Raw genomic sequence first — 17,260 nt, 5'->3', positions numbered from 1 at the left:
TGTGAACTCTTCTTGAGTTGGGAGGGGGGGAACTGAGAGACGGACCTGAGAGTGCAGCTGGGTGTGTAGATGTGGAGGAAATCAGTGAGTTATGAAGGTGCGTGGTTTTGGTGCGAGACTGCCAATGTCTTAGCAATATTTTGGAGTTGAGTTTGCATTCCAATAAAATGAACGGGAACTCTAAACTTCAGGATGATGACAGTTATTTAAATCAATACAAATGAAAACATGGATTTTTCTTTTTTTGTTTTTAACACTTTTGAGATTTATCTCTGCGAAAAGCCTTGAAGTAACAATGAAGTCCGACTGTGAAATAAATAGTTTGTAAAGAAAGTTTAGACGACAGTTCCAGGGAGGAACGGACCAATAGGGTCCCTCGACGTTGCGGCTCGAGGAATTGAGTGGCGGGCTGTGATTGGACGCCCGCTGATGATGACAGCCAATCACGACGTGGCAGGTCAGACAAGTTGCGGACGGAGGAGGAGGCGGTGGCGGCGTGTGTGATTTCAGCGAGTGTTTGTATGAGATCCGGAGCGAGACGCTTCCTACCGCCACACGTCCAAGTGTTGAACCGGACTGCGGGGTCAGTACAGAAAACGCAGTTTTGATGATATTCATCAGCGGGGTCTTGTAAGCTAAGTTAATTAGCCGGCTACTTAGTTGACTCGAGCCCGTCGCTGGACAATGAGGAAGATTGCTCTGTTGCTGGTTGTGCTGCTCGGCGTTGCTCTGTTTGCGACTGTCAGCAGATGCGATGATGGTGAGTCTCAATTATTTCCCTATGTTATGTCATCAGTTTTTGTTTTTTTTATTAAGATATGGAGTGCATGTCTCTTGTTAGCCAAGTTACTGCACACACTCCTGACAGCTCTGTTAGCATGCTATAGCTATCAGATTAGATTCTTAAAGACACAGTACATGCATTCTCGAGCGCTCACACCTGAAATGTTATACAACCCTGTCTAGTTTGTGTTCTGTATTGACACTGCAGCAATGCATGCTGCTGACTGAACCCGAACATGCTGCTATTCCACGTCTCCAAGATGAGAACCAGCATCACATCCTCGTGGTGTTTTCAAAAAAGCGTGATCTTTTTCTGGTTTCACGTCAGATGCTGCTACGCATCAGGAGGTCGAAAGTGACAGTGATGAGGAGGAGGAGGACGAAGAAGGGGATGACGACACGGAGGTGAAAGAGGAAAACGGAGTGGTGATTCTCACCGACAGCAACTTCGACACCTTCACGGAGGGCAAAGACACAGTCCTGTTGGAGTTCTATGCCCCGTGGTATGTTTTTACTGTTCCCCATCCACAGAAAATTGCTTTAACCAAATCAGAGTTTTATTTATACCGTGCAAATGCAGCACAAAGTGCATTATATGTACATTGAGTCCTTTTCACAGACCTTTAACTTTTGTCAAGACGCCTATGTATGATGACGAATGCGTTCTTATCTCTGATAACAATAGAAGAACAAGATGTTTGGATTTGTCAGATTTGGGTAGTTTTATGTGCAGGGACACTCAGAGACCACCTTAACTCTAGACTACCACTGAGAGTTGATGCTTCTCACAATCAAACGTTGTGCTATAACGTTGATTTATCATGCAAAGTTTTCAGCACGCCTCTTTAGTTGCCGTTGAACGATTTCCCTTCATTTGTTTGACCGCTACAGGTGTGGCCACTGCAAGCAGTTTGCCCCAGAGTATGAACAGATTGCCCAGGCTCTCAAGGAGAACGACCCTCCGATACCTGTGGCCAAAGTGGACGCGACGGTAGCCACTAGTGTGGCGAGCAGGTTCGAAGTGTCTGGTTATCCCACCATCAAGATCCTGAAGAAAGGGGAGCCCGTGGATTATGATGGAGACAGATTACAAAAGGGTAGGAACTGGGTTTTTTTTTTTTCAAACAGTTTCACATACATTCTCAAATCAACATATTGAGTGGTTTAAAAAAATAAAAAAATTCTAGAAAGCATTAATAGCATCTGTGTTGCAGCCATTGTGGAGCGGGTGAAAGAGGTGGCTCAGCCTGATTGGAAACCTCCCCCTGAGGCCACGCTGGTGCTCACCACAGACAACTTTGACGACACTGTGAACAACGCGGACATCATCCTGGTGGAGTTTTACGCTCCGTGGTGAGTCACAATTGGTTTCAAACCTTTTCTTGCCGTAAAGAAATGTTGCTTCCAGCAGATTTCCCCTGTCGTCTACTGGAGGGATGTTTAATGGTTCCTGCTGGGTTTTGTGACACTGCGGTGGAGGAACATGATCCTGTTCCTCTGGGGAAAAATAACATTTATCTAATTTTAAAGGATAATGCATAACTCTTGCGCCCTGAGACACTGGCTGGTTTTAGGAAAGGCTTTTGTCAGAGCGACGAGGCAAAATATAACAATGTTTGTCACTATTCGTCCCCTAATGATTCTACAGGATCATTAGGGGGAAAATGCACGGGGGCAAATTGGATCATAAGGGCACCATTGTCTCTTAACATGATCTCGTTTCCTCCAGGTGTGGACACTGCAAGCGTTTGGCCCCGGAGTACGAGAAGGCGGCCCAGGAGTTGAGCAAGCGATCGCCCCCCATCCCGCTGGCCAAGGTCGACGCCACGGTGGAGAACGACATCGCCACGCGCTTCGACGTCACCGGATACCCCACCCTCAAGATGTTCAGGCGGGGCAAAATGTTTGATTACAACGGACCCCGAGAGAAGCACGGTCGGTGGCCGACCGTCGCCGAGGCCTTCACGAGGAGCTCCGATCAGGTTTTCCCTCCCGTTACAGACGAACAATGTCTCCCTCTTGAACTCCAGGTATCGTCGACTACATGGGAGAGCAAGCCGGGCCTCCCTCCAAGCAGGTCCAGGCTGTAAAACAGGTGCAGGAGCTCGTTAAGGACGGCGACGACGCCGTCATCGTAGGCGTGTTCGCCAGCGAACAGGACGCAGCCTACGAGACCTACATTGAAGCCTGTGAGCGTTGGCCCGTAAAGACGAAGATCCAGTTCTGTTGATTTTTACGCAACCGTTGACGTATAACAGAGTGATTGACAGATTGTCTCTTCTTGATTTTGTAGGCAACTTGTTGAGGGAAGATTTCAACTTCCGACACACCTTCAGTGAAGAAGTCTTCAAGCTCCTCAAAGCTTCTCCTGGTCAGATCGTCATCGTTCAGCCAGAGAAGTTTCACTCCAAATACGAGCCGTCCTCTCACACACTGACTGTCAAGGTGTGTATCCCAATACTTTTGGCTTTTTAAAAAAAAACACAACCAAACAATTAATGCTGAAATTACGGCTTTTTCACAATAACATAAACAAAAGTTTAAAAAGTATAAGACATGTTTGTATATTTCTCACACAGGACTCGACGTCGGCGTCGGATGTTCGGGAGTTCTTCAAAAAACACGCGAGTCCTCTGGTGGGCCACAGGAAACCCAGCAACGACGCCAAACGCTACGCAAAAAGACCCCTGGTGGTCGTTTATTACGGAATTGACTTCAGCTTCGACTACAGGAAAGGTGACACTTTACTAATTTTCATGCAGATAATTTGACAGAAAAGTCACCTGGTAACTCATTTCCCGCCGAGCGTTTGCAGTGATCTTACCTTTTTTTTTTTTGGATTTATCTATTTTCCCCCCAGCAACACAATTCTGGAGGTCGAAGGTGCTGGAGGTGGCCAAAGATTTCCCCGAGTACACGTTCGCCATCGCCGACGAGGAGGATTATGCAAATGAGCTGAAGAGCTTGGGCCTGAGCGAGAGCGGCGAGGAAGTGAACGCGGGAATCATGGCAGAAGGAGGCAAAAAATACGCCATGGAGCCGGAAGAGTTTGACTCGGACGCGCTCAGAGAGTTTGTTGTTGCGTTTAAGAAAGGTGACTGCGGAGTTGTTTTTAAACGTCATGGATTGCGGTATTTGTCGCGCGTTAACGCCGATCTTTCTCTGAATCTTGTTCACAGGGAAACTGCAGCCCATCATCAAGTCCCAGCCCGTGCCGAAGAACAACAAGGGACCCGTCAAGGTGGTGGTCGGCAAAACCTTCGACGAGATCGTCATGGACAAACAGAAGGACGTTCTCATCGAGTTTTACGCTCCCTGGTGCGGCCACTGCAAGAAACTGGAGCCCGAGTTCCTGGCTCTGGGCAAAAAGTACAAGGGGGAGAAAAGTCTGGTGATCGCCAAGATGGACGCCGCGGCCAACGACGTGCCGAACGAGAACTACAAAGTGGAGGGTTTCCCCACGATATACTTCGCGCCGAGCGGCAGCAAGCAGAGCCCGGTCCGATTCGAAGGAGGAGACCGGACGGTGGAAGGATTCAGCAAGTTCTTGGAGCAACACGCCACGAAGCCTCTACAGAAGAGAGACGAACTTTGAGAATCTCTCGGTTAAAGTAGCTGAGAACACTTTCTGGGAAGGTGATGGGGGGGGGGGGGGGGGGAGCAGTGGATTTAAAAACAAAAAACCAATGGTGTTACTGAGTTATTGCGTGGTTACATTCACCCTTTTTAAGTTTCTGTTCATTCCAAGGGGATTCAGCTTTCTTCTGTTTCTAAGAGCATGTAGGCACTGTTTGGAAAAACGACATCTTTTTAAATAAAACCCAAAACAATGGTGGCTTTGTGAGCCAGCCGTCAAGTGACTCTTTCAAACTTTGTTTTTTTTCCTTTATATAGCCAATCACACATAAGAGATATCTCAGGACAATTCAGAAAAAAAGACTTCGTTTTAATTACATTTATGAACAATTAGTAAAACAAATTGCCACTTTGCAGCTTATACTAACTTATTGCATCTTCCTTAGTCAACTTGGTAGTAAATCACCTAATATAATCAAATTCATACTATTTGGCAAAACACGATATCTGATCGTGAATAAGCATCTGGCAAGCATCTCTAGCTCCATAGATAATCACAACTGACGGGACAACGGCTTTCTGAGCTGCTAATATTCCAAAGTGAGTCATGTACATGTTGCATTTCCAGGAGAACAGGAAGTCTACTTGTTTTTTTTAACTTGCTGAACAAGAAAAAATCTCTTGTGTAAAAAATAACAGGTCGTTTAATATCTAGTGAATGACCGTTGCTGCAGCATTCAGCACACATTCACATGGAAGGCACATAAAAGATACTGGCACTGAGGGGAAGTGGTTCTTTTCGAGACGTAGTCCAGAGGCAGAAGACCTTTTTTGTTTTTTTAAGAGAATTCCTTTGTAAACCTCAAGTGGAAGTCGCTGATCTTTTGGAGCACCACCTTCAGCTTCTCTGTCGGGGGCAAAATGGTCATCCTGTGCAAGTAGGAGAGACAAAAGTCAATATTCTGACCAGTCAAACTCGAAATGCCTCGGAAACGTGAGCGGCTCGGATGTGCTGACCTGAAGTGAAATGTTCCCTCTCGCTGACCGAAGCCGCTGCCGGGCACCAGGCAGATCCCCTCCTCCTCCAACAGCCTCATGCAATAGTACATATCAGGGACCTGACCCAGCTCCTACACACACACACACACACTAATTATTACACACGTGTTATCAACATGGCGAGAAGAGGCAGTGTGTGTGTGTGAGCAGACAGACCTTTGCTGTGTCGATGGCTTTCTGAGGTATGGTGATGCGGGGGAAGGTGTACATGGCCCCCTGCACGGGGTTGCAGGTGATGCCGGGTACCGTGTTGAAGATCTGCTCCGTGAGCTGAGCCTTCTCCGCCAGAGCTGCTAACACCGCCGTCCGCTCCTGGGGGAAAAAAAAGACACACAGCAAAGCTTCACGTCACTCTTCACTACAGACTTACAGGATAATCCTAATGAAGGGAGCCTATGAAAAAGTATATTGGAGAATAAAGGCTAAATAGAGGATGCCCGTCTGTAATAGGTTGATAATTATGAATAAAATTAAAAGTTTCACAGGTTTCCATTGAGGCAAAGGTAACAGATCAAAGGTTAAATATCTGCTCTGCGACATTTTGTCCAGTGAAATACACTATTTGATTTAACCATAACTTAAGTTTTATTAAATGAATGAGAAGTAGAAAACACCCTTTAATAAACAGGTTCAATATATTTACATATAACTGTTAAATACTATAAAAAGTCATGAACTTCCTCAGCATTTTGTACCACCAATGATACCATTCAAAGAGTAGAAGAACTGAGTTTGTGGTTGAAAACTGTTGTTTTTTCTGGCCCCTTGTGGCCCATAATGGCATGAAACTTAGAATCAAAAGACTTGGTGGTTCCGTTTCAAACTTTTAAATCTAATATATAGATGTTGATATAAAGTCCCACCACCTGTTTAGTTTAGTTTCTCACTCAAGGTTACACAACCTTGAAGATTAATTTACTTTGATAAAGTTTAAGCTGACATAATTTTACAATTATTAATAATATTATGAATTTACTGCTTTCAGAATCTGGATTTTAAACTTTTGCAAGTCTTACTTCACAGTAACATCAGTGCTTCTACTGTGGAGAAGACTGAGAGAAATCATACCCGCGTTGCAGAGCAGAATACTTTGTGTGCACCAAGAAAGCTGAATAATCTCCCTGGTGAATACAGTGCAACACGATGCTTTCTCTTTTGTTTCTGGCTAAGTGACATGCTCATGTAATATGAGCGGAAAACACTTTATATATGGTGCATTTGGATTCAGAGACCTTATTCATCTTTATGGGGGAATTGTTTAACATATCCAAGAACACAAACTAGAAGCTGTGGAAACTAATGAGATCCACTACAACACCTGTAATGGATTTTACTCTGTCGTCTGGACAATGCTGATATGGGACTAAAGAGTAATTCTACTAATGTATGTTATTAAAGTGAACTAAATAAATGACTTCTTTATGCTGCTGCAATACTACAAAAGTCTTGGTAGCAGTGTACTTAAAGTTATGATGTTAAAGTGACTATTTTATGCGTCTTTCCTATTAAAACATATAGCGATACGAACTGATGACCCGTTCTTCTAGCCTACAATGCTTCCACCTGTTGACGATCCCGATGGCTGGAGGCCACCATATACAAGCAGTACAGCTGTTGTGTGATCTTCCTCAGCGAGGTCAAACTTGTTTCCTGCTCTTCCAACACTCGACCTCAGACAAAAACGTCAAACTGCAGTGGACAGACCCAAACCAGCGTTTTTACAACCTTCAGCGCGACAAAAGCTGGTTATTCACTACAGGCTGGGCGCCGCCGGCACGACATTTACTGCACTCAATACAAGGCTTTTGTGTACAGGGATTTTATGGTTGGGTGTTTACTAGTGTTTACTTAAGGAATTTCTGTTTGCATACACCCGAGGCCGTGACGGCGGGCGCACTCGCCACTGAGCCCAGTGTGTGTTTCCGAACCTTCATGAAGGAAGCGTAGGACGGCTCGTCGGGCTGCGGCGGGTTCACCACCAGGTCCAGGAGGGCCTGGCCGGGCACCGGCGGGCACAGACGCACCGATACCAGCTTGATGAGTTGGGCCTTGACCTCGGGGTCCATGTTGATCACCTCCATGTAGCCTCCGCGGAAGCCACACCTGACGACGCGAAAGCAAATTCACTTTGCCGCCGCATGAAGAAACAACAACGATGAGAAACGCTCCACGTCGTTAGATCAACTGACATTCATCAACCGATCCTGTACACCTCCAGTTAGCCCCAAATTAATGTTTTTCATCTCAAACCAGCATTTCCACCCCCAATTATTCCTCCATCAGGGCAAATAATACAAAACTATTGGCACAATTGTCAATGTGTGACAAAAAAACCACAGCAACTCATGAACTCTATCAAAACCAGGGTTGATAGACAAGGCGTGTGTGCGTCTGTGTCTTTGTTCGGGAACTCACTCTCCCATGTAGCATTTGGAGGTGGAGTGGAAAGAGGCCATCTCCACTGTGCTGGAATATTCTGGTCCCATCTCAAACAACACTTTCTTGAACGAGTGAAATTTGCAGCCCTCAGCGTACACGTTATCCTGGTAGACCTGCGATGGGGAGAAATATCATTACTAACATTCACGATATTATCATAAGTTAAAAAAAAAACAAAAAACTTTGAGCACAAAAGTCCTTGTTCTGGAATTGTGCAGGAAAAAAAAGGTATGACTCAAGTCCCATGAAGAGCAAATGTACTATATTTACCATCTATAAATTAAAAAACATTTACTGCTTTTTTGTATGGCAAATGGAAGATGGATCAAACTGAAAGTGAGAAGCTCTCCGAGTGGTGGAAACCCGTGAATTACCTCATCAGCCATGAGAAACAGACGCTCCTCTTTAGCAAATCGGATCACATCTTCAATGCACTGTCTGCTTTGGACCTGGCCTGTCACACAGGACACACAGAGCATGATGATTAGGAGGGAATGAATCGCATCCTGGATTTTCGTAAAACATCTGACTGCGAACGCCAGCTAAACGTTCGAAAGGTGAGACCGACCAGTGGGGTTTCCAGGGTTGATGATGCAGAGGACTCGGGGGTTGCAGTGTTGCCTGGCGGCGTCGAGAGCCCTCTTGAGTTCAGCCACATCCAGACTCCAGCACTTGTCCTCGTCCAGGTAATAATTGATCTGGACGGCATCCAGGTCGGCCAGGGCGGCCGAGTACAGCGGGTACTGAGGGATGGAGATCATCACCCCCGTCCGGTTGCGGCCTTCACCGCACACCAGCAGCTTCAACATGGTCTGAGGAAGAGGAGGGGTGAAGGGGCTTCGGTGAGGGAAATGTTCATGGAGAATTGTTACAGGGGAACCATGAACCTCCGTATTTGTTGAGACATCTGTAATCGGTTCTCCTGAATTCTTCCTCACCTTAGAAGAGACCGTTTTGTTGATGCACAGTGACGTGAACGATTACACATAGGATGCATAGACAAACCCACATGTCTTCTTTCTGATTCAAAATGTTTCAACAAGCACCTCTTACCAGAGTGTAGCTTATTCGTGAAATCACATATCTTGTGCATATCGCAACATAATGCAAAGACTACATTATTTATCCTATTTGTATGTTCAAAGGTAAAAGTGAGCGAGCACAGCAGACAATGGAAAAGCCACTCCATGCAGCATTACCCAGCAAGCTGCAGCAAATGCTGCCTTTATGCTTCCAGAAATCTGAGGCACAATCTCAGTTCCATATAAACTAACATTTGCAAACACACCGATAAGCCTCTCGCGTCATTTAAGCGCACACGCAGAGGAAAAGGAAGCATCTTATATTTCTGTAGCAACTCTCTAAAGAGGAAGTGGGTTTCCCTCAGAACAGACCGATGGAAGAACCGAGCGGTCCAAAGATTCCTCTATACGTGTCTTCACTGTAAATGGAGCGTGAGCAAGGGTCAGACAGGACGAAGTGTCTCTCACTCATTAGATTGACTTGGTTATACAAGAGTGACAAAGGTCTGTAGGTGGGGTGACGTTAAGTAAAGAAAGAACAGTCGAGTAGATAATTAACCAATGATGACCGATTCCTCCAAACATGTCACCTGTCCAGGTTAATGGTAACCCATCACCAGCTTAAAGACGTCTGATCCTGCCGGTGCCTCGCTAGGAGGGGGAGATAAGGTGGCGGGATACTCACAACAATGGCGCCGCTGGCCCCCGTGGACAGGTAGATGTTGTCAGGGTTGGAGGGGATGCCCCCGTCTCTCTTCTCGATGTACCGTGACACATCTTGGCGGACGCACTCGATTCCCTGGCTGGCGCTGTACGCTCCTAGAAAGCATCCAAGTGAACTTTGAATCAGACAACACGCGTCTGTATTGATTAGCCCGATGCGTCACGACCACAAAGTGGAGAGACTCAAATTAATAATTACTGAGTCGACAAATAGAGGGCGGAGGCGCGACCGACGTGTGTGCACTGGGATGTGGACGTGGTTGCTGGAGGGAGCGGGGGAGTTGGCTGACCTATACTGAGGCCTCCACAGGCGCCCAGAATGCGCCGCGCTCTCTTCTTGGCGTCTTCGGGGAACTTGTCGTCTTCCAGGAGTTCGGGGTACGCGCACAGAGCCAAGACCTGGGGGACCAGACGGAAAATGACCTACTTGTTCAACATCAACCTGCATCGTGACGAATCCACGGCAGCCTGTCTGTCCTACAAGGGATGTTGTGGACATGCGGCAGACTCAGACATAAAGTCATCTAGAGGATCAGGACTAGATGCATACTATAATAATAGGTTTACAAACAAGAATGAAAGAAGCTGACGACAATATAAAAACCTTTAACCACATATGGACCAAAGTGCAACATTGTGCAAGAACAGGAAAGTAGGATTACTAAATGTGGTTTTTTTGTTTGGTTTTTTTTTGTGATTGCGACTCTACAAAAGTGATGAGTGACATTAGAGAGGTGATATTGAGCTCAAACAGATGGCACACACTCCAAAACCAGCCCAGCGGGGATCAAATACCGGCATTAAAGTGTAAAAATAAAAAAACAACTATTAAATAAAATGCGCGAATCACAGTAACAGCTGTTTCCGATTTGTCACTGGGGCTTGCAGTTTGAGGTCAGAGAGGTCGGTGATGCAGCATCAAAACTTTGCTCTGTTCTTGCTGGCAAAGCAGCAACAAAAAAAGTAATAAATGAGTGAATAATGCAAGGTTGGGCTTGTAAAAACATGCATGTTGAAGGCTGCAGCGTTAAGGAGTGGCTGGAGGGAAACACTGGCAGACCGGATTTGGGAAATTGAAGTAGATTCGCATAATGAGGCATAAAAAGTCAAGTCATTGGTGTCCGTATTAAAGAAAAGGGAAAAATAAGCACAACAAATGCTGCGATAGGTTTTTCATCGGATGCACTTTAACATTTAATTCATATCTGTAGTTGTTGTTTCAAGGTTCATTTGCTACTAATCCAGTTAAGCTGCGTGTGGCCTTTAAAGCTGTAATGACATACCTGATTTAGAAATCAGGCAGGTTGCACTCATACCTATTGCAACACGAAAGTCACAGTTTTGGCAGGAAAGTGACTTCATTCTCATTTTCTTTAAACTTTTTTCTTGTCCACTTCTATTTGAGCTGGCTGCCGTAGGGTTGGAAGTCAAAGGTTCTTGGTTCATCCCCCCCCAAAAGCTGCCTCGTCTTGGTCCAATTCGAAGCCCTGAATGCTTTTCGTTTCATTCTGAGCCGAAAAAGAAGCGAGCATGACCGTGCAGAAAATAATAGTGAGCTCAGCTCTACCGCATACTTACAGTGCAGTTTGAGCTGCGTATGAATGCAGTAAGTCGAGGCTGACCTACTTAGTGGTGATCTTTCACCACGAGTAGCTGCTGGCCACTTTTATACATTAACAATAGACGAGTAGCGATTACATCGTTTGACAAGCATGAAAAGCAGGAAGGACAAAGCGGGTCCATTGAAAATGGTTGCAAGACAGTGAATTCCATCAGATATGAACACATCCATGAAGAACGGTGGTTCAATACGTGTTTTTTTCCTTGCGTCGTCATAGCAGCACCAACAAAAGAAAATCAAGCACGACTCGCATTTCCTTGCCTTACAGGCTAAATGATAGCAAACTAACAGAGAGAAGAAAACAAACAAACATCCAAATTACTTGAGGCAGAATAGAGCGGCCAGACCTGTCTGAGGAAGGTGATCGGCTTCTGTCCCATGGCGTGTGCGTCACCAATGTTCGCCTTGATGACTTCTGAGAAAGGCTTCTTGACCCCCTGAAACAAGAAGGACACTTTTAATATACCGACGATGAAGTTTATTGTTTTTATTGAATTTTTTTTTACAAGCAAAGTGGAGAAAACATGTTACACCGGCTCTTCTTAAATAAGAGTGTTAAGGCATACGAGTCAGCATATAATAATAAAGGTTACAGTTTGTTTAGAGGATATAACAATGTCATTAATGTTACGTCTTGGTTTTTTTTTTCCTTTCAGTAATCTCTGCTTTCTGAATAGGCCAGTTATAAAAAAACAAAAAAACAACCTGTGCGATGGAGAACACAACATGCCCTATTTGGCGCGGATACCACCTGCTGATTCCGCGTGTAAAAATCAAATCAGAGCTACTTGTATTCATCTCACAGGGTACCCTTCATCCATCCTCCCTCATTAGCACACTTTTGTTTTGAAGGGGATCCTGGCACAGACGCTGGGTTGGCTCGAGATGCAGGAGGGCCGAGCCGGGGAGAGAGGAGATGCTGCTGCTGCTGCTGCTGCTGCTTCACAAACGTTCCTCTGTTTTATGCTCGGGCTGTTAGGCAAGAACGGCGGGCTCTGATGTAACCACAAGACGGGCTCGCAGCTCCTCTTCCTCCTCTCCTCACCCAAATCTTGCTGCCCGAAAACCGGTTGATGGGACACTCACGTTTCCTATTTGCGTCACGGTCATACATTAAGAATTGTTACTTTTCACTCATAGATTAGGTATAATCCAATTTTGTTGGCTGAATATTCTTCACTAGTGACCATTTTGACAGGTTTCTTTCTAGGGTTGTACACAGATTGAATTGCATGGCGTTGGTAAGTAATCAATTATGAAAAGGTCATTTTGTCTTATGACTATTTATTTAAAACTCGGATTGATAGAATTGTATATTTAGTAATTTGATATTTGGACCTTTTCATACCAGGCCTCCTGGTAGCCTCTTTCAAATCCATCTTTACATTTCGCTGCACAAAGATGCTGCATTATCGGGGGTCACCTTAACCTTTTATTGGGCAAGTGACCTCATTCTCCAACTCCAACATTTCCTCAAGTTTCCTCCAAACACACCAGCAGGTTCAGGTCGATCAATTATAATACTTATCATTAATTATACCTGAAATATCGTCAATGACAATCTGAGCTCGAAAGAGTGTTTTGCTCACACAAGGACTGCACGCTCAGCACTATTCAAAATCTGGATTCCAAAAGTTTGCCTTTTGCTGCAGGCAAACCACAACCTTTGGTAAACAACATCTTAGGAGTTTGCAAATACAGATCTGATGTAAAAAAAAGAAAATGCCTTCTAAGTCGAGGCTCATTCACACAAAGTTAAATTCGGTCTTAGTAAGAACACAAACCTGTGGTGGTACATTTCAAATACCTGCCCACATGCAGAAAACCTGTTTTTTCTGTTCAACACGTCATCCTACCTTACATCAGCGAGGTAATTACAGGAAGGCTTCACTGTGTTGTGCAACAGCGCTGTCCAGATCTCTTACAAAACTGTAACAACATGGCTAGAAATGTTGCGCATGATAAACTTTGTCGACCGGCGATGTTTTCTAACGTCTGTCCTCCAGTGACACCGAGCTCTGCGACTCATCGGGAGCTCGTTTGAAATTAAATAAGCGAAGGCGGCGTGTTTCCTTTTTACTCCTGGCTTACATCCTTGATCCGGATCAACAAAGACGCTGCTGTTCTCCGGGCTGAAGAGGAGCCTGGTGGTTCTCCTGCTCAGTCAGCACCGGACACACTCACACTCACACACACACACACACACACACACACACACACACACACACACACACACACACACACACACACACACACACACACACACACACACACACACACACACACACACACACACACACACACACACACACACACACACACACACACACACACACACACACACACACAAACCAAGGCCCGAGAGCCTAAATTCAGAAGTACACAACTTGTTCTCAAACTGAAGTAAAGATCTCACTGGTCTAAAATTCCTATTGAGATGAAGCTCAGTCACTCAAATCTAAAAGAGGAGAGGAACACAAAGGACCGAACAGACACCGAGTGGATTCTTTCCCCGTCCTCCTTTATTGTCACTGTAAAAGCAAACCTGCCAGACACCGAGCGCCCAGCACAGCGTCCAATGTCTGGGTCAAGATTTATAATAGCCAACCCGACTCTACTGCTCACACACACACACACACATACACACACTTGGGTAGAAATCTGCTGATCAGTCAGTAAAAGTGTTCCAGTCATAGATTTAACAGGAAGCACACAAACGAGTGGACAGCTGCGGCCGTACGAACCCTCCTGACACCACAGGAAAGTCCAGGATTTCATGTGTCACATTCAAATGACCACAGAGTGGATCTGGCTAACAGGTGCACAAAAAAAAAACAACAAAAAAAAAAACAGTAAAGAAAAGAAGGGATTTCTCGGGTGAAAAACACATTCAAGTGCAACATTTGCATAAGCTGTGAGAATTCACAAAAAAACCCCGCTCCAGCCGATTCACGGACACAATACTCATTACGTGCAACTGGTTGTCTCTTGACAAAAGAAGGACGACAAGGGGGCAACCAAGGAGTGTGGGGGGCTGTTTTAGTTGCACCTCTTTGTCGAGAAAGGCATCGGACCTCGCAGCTGCACCTCAGTTCAATGAACTCCCTCCGCCGTGTGGAAGAGGGATGTGGGCAAACTCAGGGACACAAAGGAGGGAAAAAAAAAAGGAATGTACCCACTCATCTTATGTAATGACTTAAGAGGAGGGACTCATCCACTCCAAGACAGCCAGAACTTCCAGGTCATTGAACGCCTCGCGGCGTGAACACAACTGCAAGCCATGCCTGCAGTGCAAGCTTTTTAAAAAGAGACACTTTGTTCACTGTACTCGCCCTTCCCCGAGGACGAGCAGTAGATCAATGTTATGGGTGTTGAACGCAATGTGAGTCGGGTCAGGATATCTGCTCAAACAGCTGACCCCCCCCTCTCTCTGTGTGTCCTGACTCACCTCTCTGAGCCACTCAGCAATAAAAAGTGGTCCAAAGTAAGCAACTTATCGCCTCACTGACAACCATATCTAATAGGAAAAAAACAAACAAAAAAAAAAAGGCGAGGAATGTGTTTTTCATAAAAAGAGAAAAAAAAAAGGTGATAGAAAAGAAAGACTGAGCTGAAGCAAAACAATTCCCAGTACGGGGCGGTTAGTGGAGGAATAATAGAATTTCCAGCTGTTGGGGAATTGAAACAGCCGTTCATCTTCTCTCCACTTCCAAAAAGGAGCAGAAACTTGGATGTTTGTGCCAGAGATAACATTTATAACCTTCAAATGCACACAGAAAATACTTGTTTCAACCTTAAAAATGTCAACTTCCTCTCCTCATTTAAACAAACACAACATCAACTAGCTATAAGCACAACACTTGCAAAGGAGGCCGAGATGTTAAAAGAAGCAAGCTGATGTTTTGAAGCCCTCATACCCCTGCACTGATGCTCCCGGTGCTGCACTGTGGCAACTAACTGCCCCTGACCAGTGTAGTTAAGTATGAATAGATGGAATCAGTGAAGGAAGACAATTTCCCCGATGGGATCAACACAGTACCTTAAATAACTATTTCCCACATTAACTTGGACACTGTTGTCTCTTGCCTTTAGAAACGTTTTTCAAAATCAACAATTCAACATAAAACCTCCGAAATGGACAGTTTCTATAAACTTGTAAGCAGAGTTTTGCTCAATTCGCTTAAAAGGAATTGAGCTTATTATTTCAGCTGGTTAAGTTCTTGAGCCGTTGCAACATTTCACAGCCGTTTTTTGTTTAAGCTGGCTTAACCATCTGCAACTAATTTAAGCGTCACATGTGTCTCATGTGCGTGGCGATATGAGAATATTGACAGACGTGGCTGCAGAGCTGCACGTTTCAGGTCCTTGACGTTGAGACTTTAGTATTTATTGTTTAGTTGCTACCGGAAAAAACATGATTTTAATACTGGCATTTATGATGAGCCAATTTGACTATAATAAAGTAAAAAAAAAAAAACGAAGCCATTTTAAGCGTTTAAATCGTGCAGTATATTTTATTTTAGGTCCTAAAATAAGAGTTTATGTATAAAACCTTTCACTTTCCGTGTATTTGCGGCAGCGCCTTGTGGTTATATGGTTATATCACTTGGCAGCGGTGGGTGCCACATCAGCGTTCTTGTAACTTTATATATTTTTTCCCCTCTTCCCCCTCTCCGTATTGTTTTACCTCTTTGAGCTCCCTCTCTATCTGCAGGGCCCGCTGCACTATCGGCCCCCGGACCGCGTACTCCACCCGCTTCACGTTGGGGTTCATGTTGTCCACGGTGAGCACCCTGCCCCGGGCCGGGACCCCGTTCACTGCCTGCTGCGACATGCTTGGCTGCACACTCACCCCCACCCCCCTGTAAATGTGCTGGGAAATAGAAGCAAAAAACATTGAAATGATGAGAAACACAAAAGCAACAAAAAACAAATACAAGTGTGCAACAGCAGGTCAAAGTTCCTGCAGTTACCAGTCGTTTGGCTGCGGCGAGTTGAGCTCAGTGCAAACACCCCCCGCGTGTGTTTATCCCTCGGAGCTCCGGAGAGGCACGCTGTTGTCAGTGAGTGACAGTTGAGCGCGAGCCGAGCGTATTAAAGCTGGGAGCCCCGCCCCCAGAGGCCCCGCCCCCAGACACCGCCCCCCCCCCAACCGCAGCTGGCTGGAGGGCTCCGCACTTGATGCCTTCATGGACGGTAGGAAATAAACCAGCAGCGTAACACTTTAGTGTCAAACTTTAGTAAAAACAAAAATAAAAAATATTTTCTCCCAATTCATCGATATTATCAACTTTTAAAGTGTTAAAATAAAAGTTTTAATAAAATAAAAGGACACGAGAAGCCAAGGTTTCCGCTGTTTGACTGCTGCAGCATTGCTGTTGATGCGTTAAGTGACACGTTAATACTTTTGGAGTTTTTTAATTTTGTTGCGTTTATTATTAATTCTGTTGCATTTCCTGTATTTCCAGTTTTTTCCCTACGAATTTTGCAGTTTTTTCTGAATTTTTCATTTATTTTTTGGGCGAATCTTGTAGTGTTTTTTTTTTTTATTGTGATGTTTTCACAATTTTGTCATTTTTTCTTAATACTGTAGTTAATCCAGGAAATGTAGTGTTTTGTCAATAACGGTGTTTCCAGATTTTCCATTTTCTTTTTAAAATGGAGTAGTTTTCTGAATTTTGTTGTATTTTCTGAATTTTGGAGTGTTTAGCACTTTTGTTGTAGTGTTTTGTCCTTCCAGGCCACTGTACATACTGTTCATGGTCTATAAAGAATTTCAGGGCAGCATATTTTTATAAGAGCTTTATAAATAGCAAAGCTGATACACATTCTGTTTTCTTCATTACAAAAAAAAAAAAACTCGTCATGTAATTAGGTAGATTAATATAGACTCTTACAGTTGTGACAGGCAGGTCACCTCTATTATTAGCAGCTCAGGGTCAAAGCGGGTCAAAATTAGGTCATTATAATCAGGAAAAAATGACTTTAAGTCAAATTAAAGAATAGCATTAAGTGTGTGTTGGTTAGACTGAAGCTG

The 17,260-nt window shown here is 44.7% G+C and overlaps 2 protein-coding genes across 2 annotated transcripts; one reads left to right on the top strand and one right to left on the bottom strand.

Moving 5' to 3' along the window:
* Positions 1-488: 488 nt before the first annotated feature.
* Positions 489-4,605, top strand: pdia4 (protein disulfide isomerase family A, member 4). Its single transcript, XM_080515358.1, has 10 exons — positions 489-760; positions 1,112-1,286; positions 1,675-1,880; positions 1,998-2,136; positions 2,513-2,718; positions 2,814-2,972; positions 3,077-3,228; positions 3,363-3,519; positions 3,644-3,877; positions 3,963-4,605. Exons 1-10 carry the CDS (start codon positions 685-687, stop codon positions 4,376-4,378), a joined length of 1,920 nt encoding a protein of 639 aa, XP_080371484.1. The 5' UTR covers positions 489-684; the 3' UTR covers positions 4,379-4,605.
* Positions 4,606-4,708: 103 nt separating this feature from the next.
* On the bottom strand, positions 4,709-16,283 carry LOC308143751 (alanine aminotransferase 2-like). Its single transcript, XM_080514662.1, has 12 exons — positions 16,197-16,283; positions 15,911-16,096; positions 11,571-11,660; positions 9,893-10,001; positions 9,565-9,698; positions 8,426-8,669; positions 8,232-8,311; positions 7,834-7,970; positions 7,347-7,521; positions 5,575-5,730; positions 5,377-5,489; positions 4,709-5,289 (listed from the first exon to the last, which is right to left on the bottom strand). The coding sequence occupies exons 2-12, from the start codon at positions 16,055-16,057 to the stop codon at positions 5,199-5,201; spliced, it is 1,476 nt and encodes a 491-aa protein (XP_080370788.1). The 5' UTR covers positions 16,058-16,096; positions 16,197-16,283; the 3' UTR covers positions 4,709-5,198.
* Between the last annotated feature and the right edge of the window lie 977 nt (positions 16,284-17,260).

The sequence above is a fragment of the Blennius ocellaris genome, assembly GCF_963422515.1.
Source record: "Blennius ocellaris genome assembly, chromosome: 19".
Taxonomy (NCBI): Eukaryota; Metazoa; Chordata; class Actinopteri; order Blenniiformes; family Blenniidae; genus Blennius; species Blennius ocellaris.
This window is presented reverse-complemented; position numbering and strand designations above follow the sequence as displayed.